Source organism: Coenobita brevimanus, chromosome 19 (assembly GCF_032717465.1).
Source record: "Coenobita brevimanus isolate Jiangsu-jjx chromosome 19, ASM3271746v2, whole genome shotgun sequence".
Taxonomy (NCBI): domain Eukaryota; kingdom Metazoa; phylum Arthropoda; class Malacostraca; order Decapoda; family Coenobitidae; genus Coenobita; species Coenobita brevimanus.
The window spans coordinates 154,774-165,000 of record NC_136972.1 but is presented as its reverse complement, the minus strand read 5'-3'; the positions used below and the strand labels follow the sequence as shown (position 1 = coordinate 165,000).

Sequence of the window (10,227 nt, the reverse complement as noted above, 5' to 3'; positions counted from 1 at the left end):
TAAGTGTAAGTGTTACTACATATGCCAAAATACCACATAAACTACAAACAAAAGAGCAAATTGTTGTCTCCACAAGCAAGTGGCATGGCACATCATCACTATCATCGACCACAGCATGACCGGATTCATATGTCAGGACTGCAATTATTACAATTATGTAACGACAAACGATTGCATTATGTTACACTTGCTACAATTATGTAACTACAAACGATATGTAACAATTATGTAACTCCATATTATAATTATGTAATGACAAACGATTGCATTATGTTACACTTGCTACAATTATGTAACTACAAACGATATGTAACAATTATGTAACGACAAACGATATTATAATTATGTAATGACAAACGATTGCATTATCTTACACTTGCTACAATTATGTAACTACAAACGATATGTAACAATTATGTAACGACAAACGATATGTAACAATTATGTAACGACAAACGATATGTAACAATTATGTAACGACAAACGATATGTAACAATTATGTAACGACAAACGATTGCATTATGTTACACTTTGCCAATTAACATTTGCATTAACAAGATGTAACTTTTATGTAACTTTAACTACAATTATGTAACTACAAACGATAGGTAACAATTATGTAACGACAAACGATTGCATTATGTTACACTTTGCCAATTAACAGTTGCATTAACAAGATGTAACTTTTATGTAATTTTAACTACAATTATGTAACTACAAACGATATGTAACAATTATGTAACGACAAACGATTGCATTATGTTACGCTTTGCCAATTATGTAACATTTGCATTAACAAGATGTAACTTTTATGTAACTTTAACTACAATTATAAGTCCAAGACACTTATGTAACAGTTGCATTAACAAAATGTAACTACAATTATAAGGCCAACACAATTATGCATTACCACAATATTATGTAACAATTCATAAAATATTACAGTTATGTATTACCACAATATTACTACAATATTATGTAACGTCATACCATTATACCACAATTCTGCATTACAACAATCATCTTACAAGTTAGGTGAAATATTAGACATTACTAAAGGGATAACTCAATATGTAATGTGTAATCTAGCAGTATTGCCATTGCACAATTATATGCGTACGTCTGTTGTACATGCACGTCTTACAAAGTGTCATACAACAACCATTGCATTTATTCAAATATGTATACAACTTGTTTAAAATGAAATATTATTGAATCATTGCAATTTACTATGAATATTATATGTATACAATATTCATACAATTATGTTACTTTTACAATATTATGTATTTCACTTAATTAGCTTATAAGTTCATTATAATGTGTATATAATATGTATTAATATATTATGACTATTAACTGTCGATGGTATGCCATTTTCGCGTGACCGAGCATATGTTAGGACTCCATATTATAATTACAAATCATAATAGACAAATAGATAAATAGATAGATAAATAGACAGATAGACAGCTCTATGCGAGCCTGGGAATGGGAAATGATCTTGCAAGTTACACTGAGGAAAAGCTGACGACAGACTAGGAAGTAGGAGTCAGGAGATGATGCAGTTAGTTTGTCAGCGATTCACCAGGTGAACACACATACACACATACTCACACACAGGCTTCTAGAACTTTCCAACCACAGGGAACACACGTGATACGACTCCTGTTTCACCAGAATTTAGGAAAGAGAGCTCAGAAGGAAGCTAGCCATAGAACAGGCAGGTCGTAGGGAGAAGGGCTTAGCAACTTGAGAGAGAGAGAGAGAGAGAGAGAGAGCGAGAGAGGGAGATAGCTCCCGGGACTCTACTTTATACTTCACTCTGTCTGAAAGACTTGTTAATATTTTCCAAGACAGATAAAAATAGTCCCATACTATTCTTTACCTCTCCTTGTCATTGAATGACAAATGGGAAAGAAGATTATCTACTTACAAAGCTACTCAAGTATAACAACCGCTCATCCACAAGTCTAATCTATATAACTTCTCTACATAGTAACTACAAAGTCTCTTATGACAACATGATTAAGGCGTCTGAATAGATAGGTAGATAGATATAGACAGATATACAGATAGATAAAATGCTCCACGTATCGTATTTTTGGAGAAAAATGGATCTTAGAAATTAAATCGCTTAACTACAGTCGACAGGTAAGAATTCTGTGCCTAATTTTCGATGCTTTATTTATGGCAGTCAAACCTAGAGCCAAAAAACCGTTTACAGAACGTGAACTGAACGTAATCAATATCGTCTTTATTGGCAGCAGTGTCGGGGTAGTGGAGTGATGGCGTCGGCAGCGGATGAGAGTCACGCTGCTGAGCACTTCAGCATCGTGGATTATGCTGTGTTTAGTCTCATGCTGGTGGTGTCGCTCGGTATCGGGGTGTGGACAGCCTACAGGAGTCGCGGCAAGGAGTCCACGCAGGAGTACTTGTTGGGGAGCGGCGCCATGACACCCTGCCCCGTGGCACTCTCTCTCCTTGGTGGCATCATATCGGCTATATCTGTACTAGGTTAGTCTCTCTCTCTCTCTCTCTCTCTCTCTCTCTCTCTCTCTCTCTCTCTCTCTCTCTCTAGGGTTCACTATTCAACAACACGAGTGATGCAATAAATTCCTATACATTCTTCCATAAGCAAATCTTTCAGTAAATTAACATGATAGTCAAATGAGTCATAGCAGAATATTAATGGCGAAAACTGAAGGAATCAACAACTCTCCTAGTCAGTTTCTAATTCTCCATCCTCTCCACATCATTTCTTCATCTCATCCTTGGTCTCCCTCTCCCCTTCCTTCTCACTCACATGCACTCTTCCATTCAGTCACTCATTCTACAACCTCTCCATTCCATCTCTCCATCTCATCCTTGGTCTCCCATTCCACCCCCTCACTCACATAAACTCTTCTAGTCAGTCTCCCATTCTCTCAAAGTATTTCCCTAAATTCATTTTAATCCCATCCCCATTTTTCTACAGGGAATGCCACTGAAGTGTACTTATACGGGTCACAAATAGGGGTCACCCTGCTGGGTGTGGTGTTGGGCAGCATCGTCACCCACCAGCTCACCCTTCCACTCTTCTACAACCTGCGTCTTGTGTCCATTAGTCAGGTCAGTGTTTGGCCTCCACTCTTTTCACTCTAACTGGGTGTAAAGTTGACATGTCCTTTTCTAACTTGGTCTAAAATGCCATACTCTTTTCCAACTTGGTCTAAAATGCCATACTCTTTTCTAACTTGGTCTAAAATGCCATACTCTTTTTAACTTGGTCTAAAATTGTCATTCTCTTTTCTAAACTGGTTTATAATGTCATACTTTTCACTAACTTGGTCTAAATTGCCATACTCTTTTACAACCTGGATGAGGGTAACTTTGGCCTGAGTGGCCACCGTGGCAGTGCAAACGGTCTGGATCACTACTGTGTCAGTGGAAGCAGTCTGTTTGAGGCAGGTGGCACCCAGTTGATGATGGTTTTGTCTCCTCTCACGCTGTGGTCTGGGGAGGTCGCCCCCTTTGTATGATGTGGCTGCTGCTGGGTGCCACAACCTGTCCGGGTACGGTGGTGAAGGGTTAACATCCCGGTGAGCTTGGCACCAAACTGGATGGCAGGGTTGTGAGGCAGGCACAAAATGGTGAGGCTCTATTGTTCTGCGTCTTTTCTCTTGACATCCTCCGCAAGCACTGAGGGCACCTCACATGACATGCATGGTTCCTACTATCATAGCCTGGGCATTTGGTGGCTATTTCGTTGTTATTTTCCTATTTCAGGCAATTCTCTATAATATCATTTATAACCTGGTGAGAGCCCAGTAAACTCCCGGTTTTGTGATGTTGCACCTGCAGCTGTGGTTCAAGTTGAAAGTAGTGCACGAATCACAAAGACGTAATCATGGTGCAGGTATTAAGGACCTGCATTATAAAAGCTGAGTGCACGAAAATATAAACAAACCTTCAGTTTGGACTTATTGGGGAAACACTTTTCATTACTGTTAGATGTGATTGGCCTGCATCCTACATGATGGGATGAAGTAAAGATTAAAAAAAAAGTTCAAACACGTTACTGTACAGACACACACAAGTATCTTCCAAACTGTGACAAAGACATAACGGAAATATCGAACCACCTGAAACACACACTAGTACCGGTAGGGTTTTTCAAGGCATTTCGCAAGTTGTCATTTTTTTTTAGACAGAACTAGGAAGACCGTTGCTTCTTTGACTGTACATGATCTTTAAATCTTTGAGAAATTTCTGTAAATAATAATAATAATAATAATAATAATAATAATAATAACAATAATAATAGTAATAATAAAAAGTACTGGTACTCAGTTTCAATGATATGGCCATGTATGTTCACTAAACTCACGCCATTGTGTTGGGGGTACTTGGAGATGGGTTCAAGCTGGAAGCATTGCAAGATTAAACAAAAAAAGATATATGTGTCTTCGTAGTGGTTATTTACTTCGTATGACGTACACTCTTAGTTTTCCTTAGAGGCAGATTGGTGTATTTAAATTAACCCGCCCTGTTCCGTCGACGTATGGGTATGTTGCAACGTTTTGCATTTGCCAGTCCCGGCGACGTACTGGTACGTCGTGCAATTGCAAGGTCCCTAATTTGCACAATTTTCAATTTTCGCTTGTGATTTTTCGTACTTATACACGGGACACCTTCCTCTATTCCTCTACAAGATGCCAAGCAGGGACAATGCCTTACACCGCATAACCTCCCCCCTCCCCCCCTCACGCCATTGTCTCGGCAATTCGCCTGTCATCAGTGACCTGGCCAGTAAAGATATTCAGGGCCAGAGTGATTCCCCAATCAATGACAATGTGGAGGACAAAGTTTACATAGCATTAGAAGAAGAAACAGTCAGAAATGATGATCAGGTAATGTGGCAAAAAAAGGTCAGGTATGGTGATTAGTTAGTGAGTGAAACAATGCTTATAATGCCTATATTACTGTTTGAAAACCAATATACTCTCATACTACCGGTAGAGAGGTGGCATGCGGTCCTAACGGACCCAGGTTCAAATCCCGGCTGGGGCAGGGACCAGTTTAAGGATTTGAATTTCATTAAATCAGCCTTTACTGATCTACCAGAAGACCCGCCGACATGTCGTAAAAATACCCCCGCTAATACCAATACACCAGTCCTGTATGAGACAGCCCTAGCATGTATTCAATATGGACGGTGGGTGTTAGCGCCGAAGTGGTGACATGTAGAGGTGTATGGTATGTAGGAGGACTGCTGGGCCTTGATAGCAGGCTGTGAAGCCTATGCCCAGAGTCGGACACAAAAAAAAAAAAAATACTACACATCAATTCATACAAGTAAATAAATAAATACCGTTTATGAGTTGTGTGAAATAGTTACCCTCCCATAGAACTCGTTTTCTTTGGTGCCAGCATGTTAGAAAACCCAGTCAGGTAAGGAGGAACTCCTACCTGGATCGAGTATTTTTAACCTCAGGTGAGCGATTTCTCTATGAATTTTCGATGTTTCTCACCAGAAGCGGAGGTTTTAGCCAAAAAAAAAAAAAAATCAAAAATACCTTGGGATTGGGGGATGTTGGAGGTGCGGAAAACCTCGGGACGTGACGGGTTAAGAAGGTGTGCCAATAACAGCTTTAACTGGGGTAAATTGCCTCCCAAGCGTTTGATACATCGCCCTTAATCTGAATATATTGTTTGGAGATAGGAATGATGATGATGATGATCATGATGATCATGATGATGATGATAATAATAATAATAATAATAATGATAATGATACTACTACTACTACTAATATCATCATCCAGTCCTACATTGCCCCATGAGGAGCGTAGGAGCCCGGGGCTAGGCAAGTTGGTCCTGGCATTTAAGATGAGAGTGATCAGCCTCACCCATCCTTGAGTGGCATTACGTGAGCAATTTACCCCAACCTTGCCTTGGATATAAACCATCACCGACTTAATCCGATTGGAGCTCCGAAATTACTCACTAAACCACCAGGCGCCAAAATCTTGTTATATGGTCACCACCCAGTTTAGTAAATGGTTTCCTGGTGTACAGGAAACCATTTGGCTTGTCACGCAGTGTAGAGTCACCCACAGGCAGAAGGAAGAGGAAAGAATGAAGGAATGAAAGAAGAGGGAGTCTAAAGTTACCCGTAGGCAGAAGCACGAGGAAAGAATGATGGAAAAAAAGACAGAAGAGGATGGAAGGAATGAAGGATGGAGGTGAGGAAAGGGCAGACACCCGAGAGCAGCACTACATCGAGTGAGTGGATGGTGAGCACCCCCACCTACCGCAGATAATAATAATAATAATAATAATAATAATAATAATAATAATTGATAATGATAATAATATTAATAATAATAATAATAATATCACCACTTCTACCACCACCACCACCGTCACCACCACCACCTTTACCACCACCAATACTACTACTACTACTACTACCAATAGTGATAATAAAATACCTCAATCCACATCATAAAGCCCATGCCTTTTTTCTGTCACAGTACCTGGAGTTGCGGTTCAAGTCGAGGGCAGTGCGTCTCCTTGGAACCATATGTCAGCTTATTGTAATGTTCTTCTATATGGGGGTGTGTCTCTACGCGCCTTCCCTGGCTCTCTCCACCGTCACCGGTCTCTCTGTTCTTGGTTCCATCGTGCTTATGGGGCTCGTGTGCACCTTCTACATTTCTGTGGTGAGTTGCAAGGCGGGAACCAGTCAGGCAGTCTCAGTGTACGGCCAAACTTGCTTGAAACATGTGATCGACGAGATGAAACAAAGCACTGGGTTAGGTCTGCTTTAGTGTCCGAGTCTGAGCGTTGTACGGACCCTGAGCCTTAGGTCCTCCCGTCGATCACATGTTTGGTACAAGTATGGCTGTATCAATCAGATCAGGGCAGTTCACATATCAGATCCATCTTAATTTTGGTCCACGTCATTCCGTTCACCTAAATTCAGTTCATTTGGGGTCATCTATCCATCTGTCTATCTATTGTCAGACGCCTCAATCCCGTTCGGGGTGGCCATAAACAAATCGCCTCCACGTCGCCCTGTCCCCCAGCCATTTCACTGCCCTGCTCCCAACTCACACCCACCTCTTTCATATACCTCTCCACCCCTTCCCTTCATCTCATCTTCGGCCTCCCCCTCCCTCTCCCCTCCTCCACCTCACTCACATACACTTCGTCAGTCTTTCACCTTCCATCCTCTCCATATGGCCAAACCACCTCAGTGTATTCCTCTTAACGCTTCCTATTACATCCACATCCACACCACAACGCTCCTTTATATCCTCATTTGTCAGCCTGTCTCTCTATGTGACTCCACAGGCTCCTCTTAAATAACTCACTTCCACTGCTCTCACTCTTGACTGGTGCCCTTCCAACAACGTCCAAGCCTCAATTCCATACGTTAGAGTTGGTATCACAATACTGTCATGTAGTAACTTTTTCACTTCCATGGTCATTTCCCTGTTTCTTATCACTGCTTTCAAGGAACCAGCAACCTTTCTTCCCTGCTGTACCCTTTCAAGCACTTCACCCTCCAAACCTCCATCCTTACTCATCACACTACCGAAGCACTTAAACGTACACACATTTTCCAATTCCTCACATCCAACCTCGCTGTACATTCACTAACTTCACCTCTCTCAAAGACCATCACTTTACTCTTCCCTACATTCACCTTTAGACTCCGTTTATTACACACTCTCCCAGACTCATCCACCAAGCCTTGCAGCTCCCCTCCGTCTTCACTCAACAACACAGTATCATCTGCAAACAACAGTACAGGGACTTTCCAAACACTACCTTCTCTCATCTGGGCCACTCCAACATCCACTCCCCTAATTTGTATCTCTTTTATTACCCCATCCATGTACAGATTGAACAACCATGGGCACATGACACATCCCTGTTTCAACCCAACCTTCAAAGAGAAAAATTCACTCAGTTCACCATCCACACGCACTGCAGCCTTAGCACCATCATACATACTTTTCACAGCATTCAACAATCTCCCATCTACTCCATATATTCTTAATACTTTCCACAATCCTTGTCTATCCACCCTGTCATATGCTTTCTCCAGATCCATGAAAGCTGCATACAGCTTCTTTCCCTTCTCTAGAAACTTTTCCACGAAAGATCTAAGAGTGAATAATTATCTGATCTACACAACCTCTTCCCTTCCTAAAGCCTCCCTGTTCTTCTCCAACTAATTGCTCTGTTATTTCCCTAACTCTGTCAGTAAGTATCCTACCATACACTTTTCCTATTATACTAAGAAGACAAATGCCCCTATGATTACCACATATCTCTTTTTCCCCTTTTCCTTTGTACAAGGGAAAAATTATACCTGACTTCCAATCCTCCGGAACTCAACCTTCCTCCCAGGCCAATTTGCACATCTTCCACATCCATTCTACTACTATGTCTCCCCCATGCGTCAATATTTCACCACACACTCCATCAATTCCTGGGGCTTTCCCCAATTTAACTTTCTTCATTGCTTCCACAACTTCTAGCCTACTGATATCTTCCTGTCTTCTCACCTCCCTCCTTCTCCCAGCCATTCCCCAGCCACATATACTCACATTACTTCCATCCTCTATGTTCAACTATTCCTTAAAGTGTTCTCTCCATCTGCTCACTTTTTCTCCCTTGTTCACTATTAATCTACCATTTTTATCTTTCACTCCCCTGCTAACTTCACTTCCACTCTGTCTTACTCTTTTCACCTCTTTCCAGAACATTTTCTTACAGTCAGGTTTATCAGTGCAGTTGGGTCTGTATCATCCATTTGGCCTTGTTATGTGATGTTAGGTTAGGAAGGTCATGCTCAGTTAAGTCCATTCGTCTACTTAGTCTCCTTTAGGTCATGCAGATCTCCGTGGGTCCTTCACATTCTTTAACCATTTAGATTAGCTCATGTCAGGTAAGGTTTCCTGCTGAGACTAATTCTACTACTTCTGTGGTCTGGAGAACCATCAACAAGAATCATTCACCCTTTAGAGATATTCAAACGCTAGTCCTATATTATTAACACTGGAAAGAATACTGGAGCCTCATCTCATTCTCTTATGTAATCCAGAAATCAAACATTGACATTTTGCCTGTATAGAAAAAAAAAAACTTGAAAAAAAATGTATAATAGGCTAATTATATAAGTTTTGTCAGCACAGAAGCGACTTGGATAGCACCTTGATCTTCACTAAATGCTCCTTGCTTGAAAATGAGTCGGTAACGTGAAATACAAAAGTGAAATAGAATGGATGAAAATGAGTGTAGCTGTTAAGCCTTTCAAACCGAGGACTTATTTCTCGTGTCGGTATATCAATCTTTACGGAATTATATGCAGGTTGGGTGATTTCTCTCTCTCTCTCTCTCTCTCTCTCTCTCTCTCTCTCTCTCTCTCTCTCTCTCTCTCAACTGGAGGGGTTAGATATAGCCTTCATTAATTCCCTCGGAGGTCTATCCAAAGTAAACACAAAAAATAATAATAAAATCGTTCGTGGCTATCAAGAATAACTACAAAAGACGTCAGCGTAAGGAAGGGGTTAAGTGAGAGGTAGATGTAGTCTGTTATGTCGTCAGGTAAGGAGTCTGCGTAACACCTCTTCCTTAGCGATTTATTTTTGGATGTGGCTGGTTAATATCCTTTTGTACGTTATTTATGTATGGCTATGTTTGAAGGAGTTACATAACGCAAAAGAGGACAGTAAAATGTAATAAACAAAATAAATCGCTTGGGAAAAGGCGTTAGGGAGCTTCCTTAACCGACGGGGCTGTGTGGTTGCAGGGTGGTGTGAAGGCCGTGGTGTATACTGATGTGATGCAAACGCTGCTCATGTTCGGCGGGGTGCTGGTCGTGGTCATCATCTGCTGCCAGGAAATTGGTCTTGTCAATGTCTGGACCATAGCTGACCAGGGCTCCAGGATAGAGTTCTTCAAGTGAGTCACCGTTACTTCGGAGCAAATTCCAAATGACGGAAAGCGCCAGAATCTGCAATGGGAGTACCGTTTGATTCTTGTGATAGGGGAAATGTGTGTATTTTAACCGTGAAGCACAAAACTCTGTGTGTGTGTGTGTGTGTGTGTGTGTGTGTTGAGAGGAGATAAAATTATGGTGTGCTTTTAATTTCAATAAAGACAATCTACTGTCATATATTGCCCATATATATAATAAAGCCCATTTATTCGAGTCAGCTTCATAA

The 10,227-nt window shown here is 41.0% G+C and overlaps 1 protein-coding gene across 1 annotated transcript in view; it reads left to right on the top strand.

Moving 5' to 3' along the window:
* Window positions 1–2,289: 2,289 nt before the first annotated feature.
* LOC145391602 (sodium-coupled monocarboxylate transporter 1-like) overlaps window positions 2,290–10,227 on the top strand; it is a 32,677-nt gene continuing 24,739 nt past the window's right edge. The window contains exons 1-4 of the mRNA XM_080266146.1: window positions 2,290–2,518; window positions 2,979–3,112; window positions 6,520–6,708; window positions 9,813–9,964. Of these exons, the coding sequence (XP_080122272.1) occupies window positions 2,290–2,518; window positions 2,979–3,112; window positions 6,520–6,708; window positions 9,813–9,964 (704 nt within the window). The remainder of the gene's footprint in view (window positions 2,519–2,978; window positions 3,113–6,519; window positions 6,709–9,812; window positions 9,965–10,227) is intronic.